The 18,522-nt window shown below is 39.3% G+C and overlaps 1 protein-coding gene across 5 annotated transcripts in view; it reads right to left on the bottom strand.

Annotated features, from left to right (window-relative positions):
• TAF1B (TATA-box binding protein associated factor, RNA polymerase I subunit B) overlaps nucleotides 1-18,522 on the bottom strand; it is an 87,832-nt gene that overhangs the window by 2,806 nt on the left and 66,504 nt on the right. For all 5 annotated transcript variants that reach the window (XM_017525332.2, XM_017525358.1, XM_017525350.2 and 2 more), the window contains 5 exons: nucleotides 15,609-15,786; nucleotides 14,958-15,004; nucleotides 12,879-12,969; nucleotides 6,574-6,644; nucleotides 5,851-6,073 (listed from right to left, as the gene is read on the bottom strand). In XM_017525332.2, coding sequence (XP_017380821.1) covers nucleotides 5,851-6,073; nucleotides 6,574-6,644; nucleotides 12,879-12,969; nucleotides 14,958-15,004; nucleotides 15,609-15,786 — 610 coding nt within the window. The remainder of the gene's footprint in view (nucleotides 1-5,850; nucleotides 6,074-6,573; nucleotides 6,645-12,878; nucleotides 12,970-14,957; nucleotides 15,005-15,608; nucleotides 15,787-18,522) is intronic.

Raw genomic sequence — 18,522 nt, 5'->3', positions numbered from 1 at the left:
CACTTAACCCAATTCTTAGCACATAGCAAGGGCTCAAAAATGTTCATTTCCTCTACAGTCCTTTAATTTTTTTTTGTATTCACTTAAAATCTTAAGGCTATTTTAATACTATATAATAAAGCCAATGCTCCATTATGTTCACCAGCAGGAAATATAAAAGCCTCAAATATTTGTTCATTGATTTGTTTAATAAAGGTAAAAAATAAGCCATTTACAGTAATTCTCACAAAATGGTGGCCAGTGCTTTTCTTCATATATACATTTATATACATATTTTTTTCTCACTCTGTCACCCAGGTGGAGTGCAGTGGTATGATATCAGTTCATTGCAATTTCCGTCTCCCAGGTTCAAGCAATTCTTGTGCCTCAATCTCCCAAGTAGCTGGGATTACAGGCACGCACTACCACACCTGGCTAATTTTTGTATTTTTAGTAGAGATGGCAATTCACCATGTTGGCCAGGCTGGTCTCGAACTCCTGACCTCAAATGATCTGCCCGCTGTGGCCTCCCAAAGTGCTGGGATTATAGGTGTGAGCCACCACACCTGGCTTAGAGAAAGCCATTTTTCAGAGGCAGGGTCTCACTATGTCCAGGCTGGAGTGCAGTGGCTACACACAGTCAGGATCATGGCACATCACAGCCTTAAACTCCTGTCCTCAAGTGATTCTCCCACCTCAGCCTTTCAAGTCACTGGGACTACAGTCATGTGTCACCACACCTGGCTATGCTAAGCATATGACATATTTGAGTACTGTTGTTTTTTTTTTACCATAGTTTAAAAAATAGTTAAAAATATATATATATATTTTAAAATTCAAATCAAATTTTTGGTGGGGAGCCAAAGCACCTCCATTTCCTGTGGAATACAACTAGAGACCACTGCTCTGCTTCCTCTGTGGCTCTCCCAGGGAGGTCACAGCCATCACCTACAAGTCAGGTCTTCTGACCTAGCCAACTGTTAAAACAATTGGAGGAATAGTAAGGGCATTTCGACTCATTGAAATTGTTAACTCTGCCTTAGCTAGGAAGAATAAACAGCCTCCCATACCTGAAGTACTCTTGTGGCCTTTTCTGCTTAGTTCCCAAGCTCTGAGAGTTTTCATAATTTTATAGTAAATGTTTTGTTTCTTCTGAGCCCTCAGAAATGAGTCCTTCTGCCTAACAAAATTCTCTACATAGCCAGAGATCTGCTCTCATAGCATCACTCTTCATTTTAACCATTTTCGATGGTTGTCTTAAACAGAGCATAGTCGGCATATTTTAGCCTTTACAATGGTATTACTGCAGTTGCCTGCTTTTATTGTAGAAGCATTAGAAAACATGCTAATGAAAAGAAGCCCACTGCGAAGGCACGCAGCATCTTGGGTCATGCACTGTGCTTTGAAGCAGGGATGCAGCCCCTTATTTAGTGGCATGGAGCCATGAACCTGAGCCTCTGTGACTGGAGCTCTGTCTGCTTTGGATTCAGATGCTGGCTCCTCTGTTGTTGTCAAAGGGTGTCATTTATGCTTGCCGTCAAGATGTCTATCAGCAGAGCACCTCTTGGAGCCCTCCTTTTCTGTTTCTTTGATGATGGGGAGTTTGGAAATCAGACAACTCAGCCTAAGGGCAGAATCGGGGGTTCTGAGTGAGAGTCTAAGGAGCTCTCTGAGAAAAGAGGCCGAGTTTTAGTCACGGTCTCTGTGACATTTTTACCGCCTAGCTGAAGCCTCTTTTGCTTACTCTGCAGTTCTAGGCTCTGGTCTAGAAGAGGTAAGGTTAACAGATAAGTTTGGTGCCTAAAGTCATAGTATCACTGAAACTTCATACAGTTTGAATTTAGTTCTCTAGTTCATGCAGAGAAAAAACCTCAGTAGTTTCATCACTGACTACACTAAGCTCTATGTATAACTCACTGCATTATACTGCAGTATTAAGTCTGAAATCATCCACAATCCACCCTCGTGCCCCATGAAAAACCACAAAGGTAGTGATCATGGCATAAGCTGCTCAGGATCAACTCTGCAGCTGGAAGAGCAGGGAGTGTGGCACACCGTGTCTTCACTTGGGGTCGAGGCAAGCGCTCTTCATTGGCCAGGACTACAACCGTTTTCCTCTTTAGGATAAAATCTGAAACTGATTGCCATGACCAATTCAAAGGAATCGATGATCTCAGACATAGAGCTGACCCTGGGTTGGGGTTCTGGCCTTTCCCTGTCGCTGCTGTTAAGACAGTTCTACTCTTTAATCATTGTAGATGCAGCTCAACTTTTTTTTTTTAAGCAGCAAATCTTAATATAGACAACTTAATTCTATCATCTCCTACTATATTTTCTTTTTTTTTTGAGACAAGAGTTTTACTGTATTTATTATAGCTCAATGATCTTTTATTGATAACAACTTAGGAAATAAAGTTCTCTTTTTTTTGAGAGGGAGTCTTGTTCTGTTGCCCAGGCTGGAGTGTAGTGGTGTCATCTTGTGTCACTGTAACCACTGCCTCCTGGTTCAAGTGATTCTCATGCCTCAGCCTCCCCAGTAGCTGGGATTACAGATGTGCACCACCACGCCTGGCTAATTTTTGCATTTTTAGTAGAGACAGAGTTTTGCCATGTTGGCTAGGCTGGTCTCAAACTCCTGGACTCAAGTGATCTGCTCGCCTCGGCCTCCCAAAGTGCTGGGATTACAGGCGAAGCCACCACACCCAGAACAGGAAATAAAATTCTTTAACAGAAAATTAGTTTTGTTTAAAATAATAATGGTCATAGTTATCTTTTATTGAGTACTTACTGTGTGACACACATCAAATATCTCATTCAATTCTCACAAGAACCCGAGGCTGGCCCTATTTTCCATTCATACATTCAATAAATACTCGGTGGGTACCTACTCTGTGCTAGGCAGTGGTCTAGCCGCTGGGATCTTTTTTTTTTTTTTTTTTTTTGCTATCTATGGAAACTTGAAGCAGGTATCTTTCTTTAAAACAGTCCTTACATTCTAGTAGTCCTTATATTCACAAAGCCCTTACATTCTAGTGTGAGGAGATGGAGGAATAAGCAAAATAAATACATAATAATATACTCTATTCAATAGTGACGAAAACTACAAAGGAAAATGAAATAGACTAGGGGACAAAATGATGAGGGGTGTTGGGGGAAGGACTGGAGCTATTTTAGGCAGGATGGCTAAGAAAAACCTCTCCAAGGAAGTGAAATTTGAGCAAAAACCTGAAAGAAGTGAGCCCATGTGAATATATGTAGGAAAGAGCATTCTAGGCAGGAAGCACAGCAGGTACGAAGCCCCATGTGGGGAGTGTCTGGTAAGTTTGAGGAGCAGCTAGGAGGTCACTGTGAACAGAGGGTGACAGCAGGGAGGTCAGGGGACTGCAGAGGGCAGGTCAAGATGGCCATGTCGGCTCCACAGTGTTTTTGGATCTTTCTTTCAGTTAGATGGGAGTCACTGGAGGTTTTAAGAGGAGGAGATCGGTATTATCCCCACGTTTACAACTGGGTCTGCGCAGCTGTAGAGATGGTGAATAGCCTTCCTATAATGAGCAAGTGGTAGAGCTGGGATGGAAATGGCCCGATTCTATAGCAAGTTCTCTTAGCTACCAGGAAATGTCCTCTTAGGAAATTTCTATGTCAATATGGGGATGAGAGTACTTTAAAAATAGTCTCAATGAGAAAAGCCTTTATGCTTTTATTTTTCACAGTTAGTTACTGAGAACTTTAGTCAGGAAATATTAGTCTAGTCCTTTTACTTTTAACAGGAAGACACTGAAAGATAAAGTAACTTCAGAGTCACAAAACTGTTTTATTGAATGGCCTTTCTGCTATTATTATATAAAACTGAACTAAAACTTAAAATAGGCAAGGAGGAAAAAATTTTATGGCATAGCCAGAATCTATTTAGTTTTTCCCTTCAATATTTATTATAAAAAATTTCAAACATACCGCAAAGTTGAAAGAATTTTACAGTAAACACCTATATACCCCACTGATTATCTCTGTAATTTTTAATCCATATACTCCTCTCTACAGCTATTAAAACACTACAGAAGACAAGTGGGGAAAACACACTCTCATTAAAAAAGAATCTTCTCTTCAAGTGGCCTTGGAAAACATACTTCCTGAATTACCTTTTTATCTACCTACAACTCAGGATAATGACCTATTTTTCTCAAGTACCCAAAAAATACTTTTTGAGTTGATTTTCAGTACAATTAAAGAAAAAACAAATGTGCTCTGGGGAGTAATATGTTCTTCACTACCTACTGCCTGAGGAAATTTTCTGAGTCATATAAAAATAAATGGCTGGGCGCAGTGGCTCACACCTGTAATCCCAGCACTCTGGGAGGCTGAGGCAGAAGGACTGCTTGAGTCCAGGCATTTGAGACCAACCTGGGCAACACAGGGAGACCCTCATCTCTGCAAAAGATAAAAACTTAGCTGGGTGTGGTAGTGCACACCTGTAGTTCCAGCTACTTGGGAGGCTGAGGTGGGAGGACTGATTAAACCCAGGAAGTTGAGGCTACACTGAGCCATTATCGTGCCACTGCACTCCAGCCAGGGTGACACAGCAAGACCCTGTCTCAAAAAAAAAAAAAGAAAAAAAAGAAATAAAATAAATGACCTAAACAATAATTTATACTGTATTATTCCAATATCTACATTTTATGCGGAATATAAAACTCTTCAGAAAAAGTAAAGCAAAAATGAGGCAGCCTATTACTAAGCCAGAAGTCTGAGAGCCAGTGTGCCAAAGACCTGATAATTAATTAAAACTGATGAAAGTCAAAAGCCTGTGTGTCTTACTATTTAGACATACAGGTTTTCCACTATGTTCTATATAGATTCCTCTCCTTGATGCAGCTTCCCATCTTTAATCCTACTTTATCCAGACTCAATAATCATAAAAGCACGTGTTGTTTTCTAGACTTCACATACCCACACCCAACAGATATGAGGACAGAACATAATACATGGAATCAGGGGAACAAAGTTTAATGAGGATCAAGGTATTTGACTGGCCACGTATCTCCCTGCAGATTTATTATTAGTTGTAAGGGGAAACATAGTAACTACACTGTGGAAATCCCACACACCACCTGGACTGGGTGATCACTATTAACACGTGAGGGGCAAATGCATCCCCGTCTCTAGATGCCATACCCTGAAAAGTGATACCCTGAGGAGGACACAGCTCTTGTTTTGGCCAGGGATGCAGAACCTGAATCCAAACACGAGGAACCACCACTGAGAAACATGCTCTGACATCACTGACATTCTGAAAACTACAGGCCACTGTCATGAAAGACAAAGAAAGGCTGAGGGACAATCAGACGAAAGGAGACTAAAGAGATAGAATCAATCAATGCCATACCTACTCCTGAACTTGATCCTGCTATAAAAGGACACGGGGGGACTGCTGGCAAAATTGGAATATGGTGAGATAAACGTATAGTATCAGTATTAAGTTTCCTGAGTTTGATTGCTGTGGTCACTTAAGAGAATATCCTTATTTTTAGGAAGTGCTTAAGGAAGTATTAAGAGGTCGAAAGACATGAGAAAGGTAACTGACTCAGAGAAGTGTTAACTAAAAAATATAGCGTATTCTCCTGATCAGCATTCATGGCCACTTCTACTGCCGGCCTGCCACAGTGCTGGTTAATTTAGCTACGGTGAACAGTTTGTGCTAACTGCCCTGTATCCTCTTTCCTGATTTTTACCAGATTTCCTAGAATGCTTACTCAAGACTCAATGTATAATTCTGATTTTTGTGACTAAGCTCACCAGCTTCTAATTCCAACAAAAAACCTATCTGGCACTCAATTACTTCAATTATATGCGACTTTTTCTAAAAGCATTGATTACCATCTGCAGAATTTCTGTGTACTAAGCCAATATAATGAATTCTTAGTCAGCAGTGATTGGCCTTTCTCTTTCAGGACTCCCTGGAGGCTGTGTCCATGGAAACAAGTTCTCTCAGTGTCTTCTCCAGTCCAGTTGAACTGAAAACTTGAAGGGCTTTTTTTTCCAGCAGTTGGTGTTGAATCAACTAGTGTACTAAACTGTTTCTGTAAATTCACCACCATTTCTGGAAATGGAGAAAAAAAGGAAACAGATCACAAAGCCTGGAGTTTACTTGATAGGAATGTACTGATACTGGTTCCTTAGTTTTGGCAATGTACCATGGTAATGTGATGGGATACCATCAAGGGACAATGAAACTGCATGAGGTACATGGGGGAAGCTACTTAAAAAATGGTTTTTCTATATCATGTATAATTTACTCAATTAAAAATAATGTACAATCTAAATGGAATTCTATAAGCAAACGATTCGCAAAGTCATAGCGATTTAGGATTTGAGATTTTTGTCAGGAACTGAGGCTGTGTTTTGAAGCACAGCGTGTCCCTGAAATAGATTCCTGCAGAGATTTCTTGCAGAGCATGGTGCTCCTTTGGATGTATACATGCCCTGAAACATTTGTCTTAAAAAAGTAAAAAGCTTAAGCATTCACATTTCAAGTCCAGATATTTAATTTTTCTACAACTGTGTTGATACTTGGTATTAACAAGACAAAATATGACTCACCTCTTTTTTTATATGCCACTGGTTTGTCGACATATGAGTAGTAGAGTGGCTTTTCACTTTTCCACAGGTACCTGTACAAGGTAAAGAAACAGCTGGAGCAGGATGGAGATGAAACAGACCTAAACACATTTCAGAGAGCTGTTTGTCTGAAGCACTCTGAGATTCCTGATCTTCAGGTATAGTTCTGGCTTAGAATAGCCTATTGGCACATGTCTATATCGTCTATTGAACTTGGGCCCTACAAGGAAGCACTGACTGAGAGTCCGGGCCAAGAGAATAGTGTGCTTCTCCCAAAAGCTGCCCAGATGCCGTGAGATCCGAAGAAGTTATTAATTACAGAACAAACACAGAAATAGTTTCCTTCATCATAAATTTCCCTTACTGCTCATTCTCATAAAGTGAAGCCACCTCAGAAACAACTATTCCTCCTTGCCTTTCCTCCAATGCCGTTTGGGCAAGAGTTAAGTTAGTGGTACTTCTGATTCCGATAACTTACACAGAGTGAACAGTAAATATGTCTCTCTGGCACCTGATGCCAGGAAATATTTTCTATTCCTGGTGTAAGGAGAGGAAAAGACTGAATTCCACGATGACACAGTCCCAACAGTCCCTGCCCTGACTCAGCTTATTCTTGCCAAAGGAAGGGCAGCCAGGAAGTTTCCATTGTAAAACGGGGATCCTAGATGGTTCTGGTTCTTGGGGTTCCCTCCAGGACAAACACTAAGAGCCATCTAAGGTTCCTACAGATTAGGGTGATCAGTCCTAGACTCAGGCCAAAAGGAAGTGACATATTCTATTTCTGGTTCTAGTGGCTGTTGCTAAACTTTGCCAAGCAGACATTGCTGTTCAGGAACAAAGATAACAATGTTCATTTTTAAGTCTCATTTTCATTATTTCTGTGTTCCCTAGAGCAGAGGAGTTTCACAGTTTGTAATAAAAAAATTGCCACATACAGTGGCTCACGCCTGTAATCCCAGCACTTTGGGAGGCTGAGGCAGGCAAAGTTGGGAGTTTGAGACCAGTTTAACCAACATGGAGAAACCTCGTCTCTGCTAAAAATACAAAATTAGCCAGGTGTGGTGGCACATGCCTGTAATCCCAGCTACTCGGGAGGCTGAGGCAGGAGAATCGCTTGAACCTGGGAGGTAGTGGTTGCAGTGAACCGAGATGGCACCATTGCACTCCAGCCTGGGCAACAAGGGCAAAAACTCCCATCTAAAAAAAAAAAAAAAATTCACCTTCTTTTTGATCCTATGCCATTTTCTTATTTTGAAAGATACTGTGGCAACAAGAAAGAGTACTGAATCAGAAGATCTGGCTGCACCACTTCTAGTGGCATGACCTTGAATGACAAATTATGGAGATTCTCAAAGGCAGAGACTGTCTCAGCCATCCTTATGTCCCTAGTGTTGTCAGGGAATGGTAGATAGTAGAAACTCATTTAAACATTTGAAGAATTGGGTGAATAAATGAACAAAGAAATAAATTTAGCATCTCTAAACTTATCCTCTACTTTCACAGGGTTGTTCTGAGGAATAACTAAGATAATGTATATATGGGTTCTTTAAATCCTATACAATAATTAGAATTATTATTTAGTGCTTGACAAAGTGCCTGGCTCGTAGATACTCATGAAATATCTGTGAACTTTTTCCAAAAGAATATTAAAAACAGGAAGCCAGAAATGCAAGTATTTTTAAAATCTGTAGTATTTATAATAATTACTCATTTATTTTTAATGCTAGGAAGTAATACGTATATAAAAGTACACTTTTTAAAAAATTTTATTTTATTTTATTTTTAAGACAGAGTCTCTCTGTCACCAGGCTGGAGTGCAGGGGCATGTTCTAGGCTCACTGCAACCTTCGACTCCCTGGTTCAAGTGATTCTCCTGCCTCAGCCTCCTGAATAGCTGAGATTACAGGTAGGCACCACCATGCCCAGCTAGTTTTTTGTATTTTTTTTTTTTTTTTTTTTTAGTAGAGAAGGAGTTTCACCGTGTTGGCCAGGATGGTCTTGATCTCCCGACCTAGTGATCCACCCACCTTGGCCTCCCAAAGTGCTGAGATTACAGGCGTGAGCCACCACCACGCCCAGCCAAAAGCACACATTTTAACAATATTTTAGTAATATCATTTAGCAAATCATCATTTTAACCAATTTAAGAACTGATTTTTTTTCAAGGATTTTAAAAAATACTTGAGCAAGTCAGCAAAATCATGACTATACATAAAATAGATGTTGACTTTTTATTTTAAATTTCTGCAGTGATTTTAAATGTTAAGAACAGAAAGGACATTTTTCTAATCATGAGTTAGCAGTAGAAATGTAAGTAATGTTATACAGGAGATGGTCTTCCTGAAAATTATGTGAAGCTAAACTTCAGTGAACCATACCACATATATCACAGAGGTTGTCATTTAACTCTATGGTAAATGAGTCAGTGATTCTTTAAAATATATTTTTTGTTATTAATTTTCTTTTCTTTTCTTTTCTTTTTGAGATGGATTCTCGCTCTGTTGCCCAGGCTGGAGTGCAATGGCATGATCTTGGCTCACTGGAACCTCTGCCTCCTGGGTTCAAGCAATTCTCCTGCCTTAGCCTCCTGAGTAGTGCCCACCACCACACCCAACTACTTTTTGTATTTTTAGCAGAGATGGGGTTTTGCCATGTTGGTCAGGATGGTCTTGAACTCCTGACCTCATAATCCGCCCACCTTGGCCTCCTAAAGTGCTGGGATTACAGGCGTGAGCCACAGCGTCTGGCCTATTAATTTTCCTAAATAATAAAATCTCAAAGGACAAAGAAGTTGCCTAAACTAACCAGTCGAATCCCAATCCCTGGGCACACTCACTGTTAAACATTCCTTGTGAATGTTTCTTATGTATTTATAGTAAATGCGTATATAGGTGGCAGTCATGGCATAAATCAAGAAAGCATTGCTATGTCCTTGGGGTCATATGCCCAAAGAATGGGAAAGGTGATCTAGAATTAAAACACTCTATGTGTTGAGAGACCTGAAGCCAAAGCTTCTTCCAAAATCGACTTAACCTTGCCTGCCTCTTCCCATTACATGAAGCTACAAAAAGAGACACAACACAAAGACCTCATGTTTTCCAGCTAGATGTTATCCATATGCTTCTTTCCTGTCTGCATATCATTTGTTTTCCCATTTAAAAAAATTAAGGTATAATTTACATTCAGTAAAATTTACTCTTTTTTTCTTTTTTGATGGAGTCTCACTGTCACTCTGGCTGGAGTGCCATGATCTCAGCTCACTGCAATCTCCGCCTCCTGGGTTCAAGCAATTCTCCGGCCTCAGCCTCTCAAGTAGCTGGGATTACAGGTGCCCACCACTACACCCAGCTAATTTTTTTTATCTTTAGTAGAGTCGGGGTTTCACCATGTTGACTAGGCTGCTCTCAAACTCCTAACCTCATGATTCACCCACCTTGGCCTCCCAAAGTGCTGGGATTACAGGCGTGAGCCACTACGCCAGCCTAAAATGTCCTCTTTTCAGTGTAGTTCTGCTAGCATTGACAAACACATACAGTTGTGTATTCACAAGTACAGTGCAGAACAGTTCCACTACTCCAAAATATCTCCCACACCCCCTGACAGTCAACTCTTGACCTCAGGCAACTACTGGCCTGTTTTTCTGTCCCTATAGTTTAGCCTTTTCCAGAATGTCATATAAATGGAATCATAGCATAGGTAACCTTTTGAGTCTTTCATGTAGCATAACGCATTTAAGATTCACTCAGATTGCTGGATGCATCAGAAGTCTGTATTGCTACCCACTGTATGGATATAACACAGTTTATCCAGTCACCAGCTGAAGAACATGTGGGTTGTTCCCAGTTTTTAGCAATTATGAATGAAACCATTAGAAACATTCCTATGCAGATTTTTGTGTGAGCTCATTTTCATTTCACTAGGGTAAATATCTAGGAGTGAAAAATACTAGATAACATAATAAAAGTATGTTTAACTTTGAGAAACTGCCAAATGGCTGTACCATTTTGAACCATTCTAATTGGTGTATAACGATATGTCATTGTGGTTTTAATTTGAATTTCCCTATTAATGATGTTAAACATCTTTTCACATGTCATCTTGATGTCATCTGTGGTAAAATGTCTTTTCAAATCTTTTGTCCACTTAAAAAAATGGTTTTTATTTTATTGCGTAAGAATTCTCTATATTGGATATGTGATTTGCATTTAATTTCTCCTAGTCTGTAGCTTCTTATTAAGTGTCTTTTGTGGAGCAGAAGTTCTTACTTCTGATGAAGTTCAATTTACCAAAATTTTTTCTTTTACAGATCATGCTTTTGGTGTCATATCTAAGAAATTTCTGCCTGACCAAAAGGGAAGGCAAAAATTAGCAGGTGAACGCAAATTAAAACCACAATGAGATATCACTATACACCAAATAGGGCATAGAGATTTTCTGCATAGGCTTAATTTTTCTCCATGTTCTTCTCAACATCTTCTATCACAACTAGAAGTCATCAAAACAGCCTCTTATGCTGTTTTAGGTTTTTAACTATGGTTTATTAGTGTTTTTCATAAAATGTTTTAATAATTTTCATTTGACAACATGGATGACAATATTCAGAGAAACAAAGAGAAAAATTAGAAATTTATGTCAAAATGGGGGTGGGGAAGGGTGAACCCGACAGATGACCGTCACGCCCCAGAGCTCTGTGCCTGAGCAGCAGTTGGTACTGCTTCGCACATTACTCAGTAGTGATTCACAGTGCACGTGTGTGTCAGCCCTCAGCACATGCTCTGGCAAGAAGGCCCTTGGAAAGGGATCCCCTTGACAGCCCCTACCTTGGGGCCTGGTACCTCCCTGGACAGTGCCATTTCATAACCAGACTTACATATTTTGGATGATAAATTATTCCCTAAAGTAGCTAAAAGTCGGTAAGTATTAAATGTGCAACTGACATAACACTGCAATAATGAACTGGGCCTCCCAAGAGCTGTATTTAAAGTGTAAGCTGGTGTCTGGCTTGGGGTAAGGAAAGCCCTGTCACCACTGAGATGCCTGGATGGAATGGCCCCTAAGCACCTGGTCCTCCAGATCCGTCAGGACTAACCCCAGCTAGCACCACAGAAAGGAAGGCTGACTCTCCAGGATGACCTAAGACACAGAACAAACTCTTGTTTCTGCTGCTGTTCTTGTGCCCACTGACTGAAGAGCCATTCTGTCTCTGATGAGGGAGAAGTAGGGCCCAGTTTCATGGGATCCACGGGCTGTTGGAATAAATTCACCTCCACCGCTCTTCTTCATTGTGCATCAATCCTGCCTAGTGAGAGGGAACCTGTCACTCTTCCCTGCTGTGGAATGGATCCTCATCTCCACAGTGCCTTTTCTACCCCAAGAGTCAAGAATCTATGCTTCTATTTAAAAGCTCTCTGAAATTTAGAGGAAAAATAATCTAGTTCTACTCTGATACTGGAAAATGGGATCTTAATTACAGTCTATAAGTGGTTTATTAAGTCTATTTTACTGATGAAGAAATAGGAGCTGAACTAATTCTCATTTCAACTAATTTGAGGAACCTTGATTTTTCTCAAAGGATATAAAAATACTGAGTTGAATTAGTACTACTGTAAATTTACCTTAAATACAGAGATGTTACCTTTTTCTTCAAATCCTCATAGAGACTCAGACTCAACAAAAGGTTAAGTAACTGGTCCATGGCCATACAGCTAGTGTGTAATGCAGCCAGGATTCAAACCTAGTGCTGTCTTTCCACTCTACCACAATGAGCATATATCAGAATGACAGTTCAAAGAAAGTCAGTGACACTGGCTGAATCAAATGGATTTGCTATCTGCTTTCCTTTGTTTTAATTTTCACAGGGACTGTTATTTTCAAGGAACATTTCAATTACATGTGTTGCAGAGTAACAATTGCAACCTTTTTAGTATTGAGAAGAATAGATGAGAAATGACTAAATATGAGAAAGGGGAAGAGGGAGGAGTATTAGAAATATAGGTGAGTCTCATGCAAATTATAAAAAGTTAGTTGCTAAATACACTGGTACACTGCACTGGATCATGGAACAGAAAGAGGACATTAATAAAAACACTGGTGAAATCCACATCAAATCTAAATTTGGCTAATAGTAGTATAAAAAAGAGAAAAGTTAATTCGAGTTTAGGGCTAGTATTTCCAGAAAAAAAGTCACAATACAGATCAATCTATACTGATAAAGCTTCAGCTTTCAAATGTAAAGTAGCAGACACAGAAGTAAAGCAAGTGCATCTAAACCAGGAAAGAGAACATACTTGGCCCTTGCTTCTTCCCAGTTTTGTTTTTTCTCATCAAAAGCTTTCTTCATAATTTGGTACCACTTTCTGAAATCAAACCATGGCTTATCTGAAAGAAATAAAATCCAAGATTATTAACCAAATAAATCACACTACAATAATATACATTGTTCATCTGAGTCTTCATTCATTAACATAGCTAAACATTTACATACTAGCTCTTGGAATCTATGGATGGAGTCACTGTCTCTCTAACAGGACTCTCCTGAGCAATCTGTCACTCCCTCCTCTAAGTTCCTACCTATATTGTGGCCCCAACTAAATTATACTGAAATGACCTTTTTACATGTCTGCTTCTCCTAGACTTGACTATTACCTCCTTGAGAACAGAACACATATTTTATCTGCCACTACAAAGAAGGCCTGCTCCTCCTCTCAAACCCAACACTCAGCACTGTGCCTGCACATGGTGGTGCTCCAATATGATGAATATGTATTAAGGAACAAATAAATGGTTGATAAATGTGTAAAATGGTTCTACGGTACCTGAACCCAGACTCCTATTCCCAGTCTTCCTAATCCTAATTCAAAGAATCTAGAGACAAGTAAGAAAATGGACTGCACTGGACAGTTGGTGCAAGTGTGTGTTCAAGAGGTAGAGGTTAGAGAGACAATAGAATTGAATGCAGCAAAGTATAAAAACTCACTCCTCACTCTTTTATTCACTCCACATAGGGATTATTCTCCATTATTCTCTGGTGAAGGTAGTCTCTCTCCATGTCTCACTAAAAATCTCTTCAACTGGCCAATATAATAATTGTTTAATCTAATATGACCTTGTAAACCACACAGCCACAGAGGAGAGGAAACTACCAAAAGAATTATAAGAATAGAGGAAAACTATAGTAATCAATAGAACTCACGGTTCTTTGACCTGGAGTAAATCACAACTTTTCTAAACCTCAATCTCCCTGTCAATAATGCTGGGGGTGCGGGATGGCGATTAGCAGATGGAGCAGAGAATGGGGACAGTGATCCTTGCCCTGCTGACAACACGGATTTATTTTGAGGCTTACAAGGGAGACAGGTCAAAGTGCTCTGTTTATTCTACATGTCTACACAGTAAATTATCACCTTTTAGCATTAGAGGGGGTATTAGAAGATAGCTACATAGAAGCCAACATGAGCAATGTGCAGAAAGTAGTATTTTATTCTGCACATTTTCCAGAAAAAACACACAAACTGATTGCTACCAATAAATTCAAGCCTCTAAAACCTATGAACTTAAATCCTAATGAGAACATTAAGAAACTGAAATTGAATTTAATAATTCACATATTCACCATACTTCACTGAGTTGCTCTTAGGCTAGTCACTATGTTAGGCACTAAAGATACATTAAAAGAAAAAAAAAATATGATCCCTCTCTCCAGAAGCTGACACTCCACCTGTCTATCTGCCTACCACTTATAAAGTACAGATACTCCTCTAAGCACTTTACAAATATTGGCAATCTAATAGGGACAGATATACTTAGGCCACTAGTTAGACTTCAACGTACTAAACATCTAGCAGAAGTCTGAATAGGAATGACTGTGGCAGGAGTTATTAGTGCTGATCTGGGAAGAGGTGAAGCATTTTAAAGTGGACAGGTGTGAAGAACAGACAGAAGACTGGTATTTATGCTGCACCTTGAATAATAAAGAGGGATTTACCAGGACTGAATGGGAGCTGGGGGTAAGAAGGAAAGAGCATTTCAGATAAAGGGACCAATAAGAGCAAAGGCTGAAGGCATCAGAATAGACAGGACGGTCACAAAGCTGCCTGTGAATTCATGATCTAACACGGCTGGTGAGTAGAAGGTGGGAATACAAGGCAGGCTGGTCTTCCATGTAATAGGAACTCACTGATATTTTTTAGTAGCCTAGAGATACAAGTAGGTAATTAAATGAAAAAACAATACTGGTACAATATACAATTTGTATACATGCGTATATACGTGTGTGTATTTTTCAAAGTTGTTTGCCTACATTTATTCTGTCTTTTAATCTATCATCTATGGCCACTTTGAATTTGATTGATAAAAAATTAAAATACCTTTTTTGTTCTTTTCATTATGTTTTTCAGCAAGATTAGACAAAGACCTGGAGATAACAATAAACAAATCAATTTATTTAAAGGCATGTATTTGGAAAGTTAAATTCTGAATTCTTCTGAGAGAAAAGTACAGAACAGTATTTTAATTGGTACCAAGAGTAACGGAGAAGCAATCACTGAAACAGAGGAGGAGACACTATACTGTCACTCTTTGTTGGCATCTGGAAGGGGTGACATATTAAGATTCCTTTACTTTCTAAAATAACCTTTGAGAACATATAGTGCCAGGAGCCTAACGGGATATAGATAAAATGCTAAACTACTCTTCAGGATTTATGAAGATACTTTAAAACAAGGAAATCAGTGGAGCAACAAGGAACATTGCTACCTAAAGAATAAGAGGAATAAAACATGATCAAACAACTGACAAACAGCTGAGTCAAAGTACTGTGTAAGAAATAATTGTGACTACTAGTCAATGTTCTGTAACGACTGAGAGTCTCCATTTTTTATTGAGATAACATACAGTTAGGTAAATACAGTACAAATTTTTTCTTTAGCTCTTTTTTCTAAAGTGTCTTCATGACATTCAAAGCTTTCTGAAAAAACTAAGTAACTATGTTACTTGTCATAAAATTGACATACACTTACCACTCTAAATTGTCATCCAATAGGAAGAGCAGTTTCAGTACCACCACAATGATGGCTACAGCTTGTACATCATACTTAACAGTTTTTGCCATTTTAGCTATAGGATCAAATGTCAGAAAATCCACTTCTCCCATTCCAGTCATTTTTACCACGTGGCAAGTTAAGCTATGCATTTCATCTGTTGAAGAACAAAACAGTAAAATGTAAATTAAATTCTTTGGCTAACTAGACCATTCCAGTGTATATATCCATGAAATAACCTTTATCTTAAAACATGATACTATGCTAGAACTCAGAGACGCACATTTTGTGAATAAAACACCAAAACATGACATCCATAGAGAAAAATGAATGGCAGAATCTTAAAACAGTGTATCATTCCCTCTTCTGACTTCCTAAAATATCTACTATTTATAGGACACATCCTGGCACCAGGCAGACAGACACATACCAGTTGTTTCTATAGCACTGTGTGCTCACCTAAAACTAACTCCCTTATAAGACCAAAAGCTTCTCTAGGAATGTACATGCACTGGCTGGCATCCTGGCTAGCACACTGTAAGCCCTCAACATGTGTTTAACTAGATATACTGCTTTCCTAAAGACATTATATGTTCAGCACAGACTATTCCTATTACTCAAGACTGAATAATGTGGGACTTGGAACCAGAAAACCTAGGACCTGTATTTAAGCTTTCCAATTATTAGCTTTGTGACTCTTGGATTACAGTCACTTAGCCTCAGTTTCTTCACTTGTAAAATGGGTTATAAAGACAATAAACTGAGATTATCCTCAAGTGAAAAGACTTTGAAAACTCTTTAAGTTACTAAACAAATTTCTCTACTTCCCAATCCAAGTATCTAAGATGTGACCACACCCTACTCTAATCAATTTCAAGTATGATAGCCATTATTTATAAGAGATAATGAACTTGCATGGAATTGAACTGAATCTCCTACATACATTCAGTCACTATGTCCTGTTAACTCCATTCTCTCAATGTGGCATATAGTACCATGGTTAAGAACAGACTACGGAACCAAACTGCCTGGACTAGAGTCCCCGCTCCATCACTGACGAGCTCTGTGACCTGGGATATGCTATATAACCTTTCTGTGCCTCAGTTTTTAAAACATCTATCTAAAATAGGATTAAGAATAGTACCTGCCTCATAGCTATTGTGAAGACTGCATTAATGAATACACCTAGAGCACTTGGCTCAGTGCTGACTGCTTCCAATCCATCCCCTTTCTTCCCGTCCACTGTTGCTCCTTAGGTCACACTCCAACTGCTCTCCCTTTCCCTAGTTTTACTCCCCTGTGGGCCAATCATCTATTTCCCTGCTCTCATGAACTCATTAACACTTTTAGCTCCCAGCCTAATCTCCAGAGTTCCCCCAAACAAGCCATATTCTAATTTCCCCTTTGCCTAGAAAGCCAGTTTCTTTTCCCCACTCCTCATCTCAGGCTTTGCCTGGCTGAGGCTCACTCATCTTACAGAACTTGGTTACATCAGTGACTTCCTCTAAGAACAGACATATGAGACCACAGTCTCCTTTGACTGGCCCTCTTCTGAGTGCTAAAGAAGGTCTCCTGGCATTTACCCTTCTACTGCACACATGAAGGGTTTATTGTTTCGTTTCCCTCTTTTTTTTTTTTTTTTTGAGACGGAGTCTTGCTCTATGCTGGAGTGCAATGGTGTGATCTTGGCTTACTGCAACTTCTGCCTCCCAGGTTCAAGTGGTTCTCCTGCCTCAGTCTCCTGAGTAGCTGTAATTACAGGCACGCACCACCATGCCCAGCTAATTTTTTGTAGTTTTAGTAGAGACGAGGTTTCACCATGTTGGCCAGAATGGTCTCAATCTCCTGGCCTCATGATCCTCTCGCCTCAGGCTTCCAAAGTGTTGGGATTACAGGCATGAGCCACCGCCCGGCCTATGTTTCCCTCTTAAACTTGAGGTTGACTCAATCTTGCTTTGTCTTCCTAACTGCTACAACCTACACATAATTGGTACTAATTACATGTTTATGATAAGGAATAAATAAAATACAAAATTCATGTCTTTCTTGAAACATTTAAGTAAAAAATTTTCACTGAGTAAAAAATGCTTTGTTAACATACAAATAAAATACATATAACAATGATAATTCAAAATATGGCATCAAAGTTTTTATGTCTACCAGATTCTGATAGCTTTGCTAAAGTTTTCACTTGGCTTTTATTCTTCCACCAAACATTTATACAGTCCTTTTCCTCAAGGAGCTAAATGTTTAGTAACATGTAAGTAATGAGAATGCAATATGGTACAGGCTATGACAAAGATGGGATGGTGTTTTCAGGAAATGCAGATAGTCCAACAAGGCTTTAGTGTTGAATGTGAAGAGTCTGGCAGGGCCAGACAGTGCAGGTGTTTGTGAGGCAGAGAATTTGCACTATTGTACTGTTAAGATAATTTTGATTTACAGGTTTTACCTGAATTTACTCCTGGGCTTCATTCAGATGCAAAAAGATTAGGAGACAGAAAATTAACAATTCAACAAGCATTTACTGAGTGTCTACTAGGTACAAGACATTGTGCACTAACATAATGGAGGAAGCTAGAGAAATGAGTGATAGGACTCCTGCCCTCAAACACATACAATTCAAACATGGAAAAAATTAATTTAAAAATACAGTCACAAAAATTTTAACCATTATCTATATTGGGCTGTAGAAGCTATAGTCTCTTCTCAGATAATTTAAAAATCAAAACCATATCAGTATTGTTATTCTAAAAAAGGACATTTCTTGAAATATTTCTCTTCTTTTAAAATTAGCATCTTGGCTGGGCGCAGTGGCTCATGCCTGTAATCCCAGCACTTTAGGAGGCTGAGGTGGGCAGATCACCTGAGGTCAGGAGTTCAAGACCACCCT

Source organism: Cebus imitator, unplaced genomic scaffold (genome assembly GCF_001604975.1).
Source record: "Cebus imitator isolate Cc_AM_T3 unplaced genomic scaffold, Cebus_imitator-1.0 Scaffold1, whole genome shotgun sequence".
NCBI lineage: Eukaryota > Metazoa > Chordata > Mammalia > Primates > Cebidae > Cebus > Cebus imitator.
Note: the sequence above shows the minus strand (reverse complement) of the source record. Positions and strands in the feature narration are given on the sequence as shown.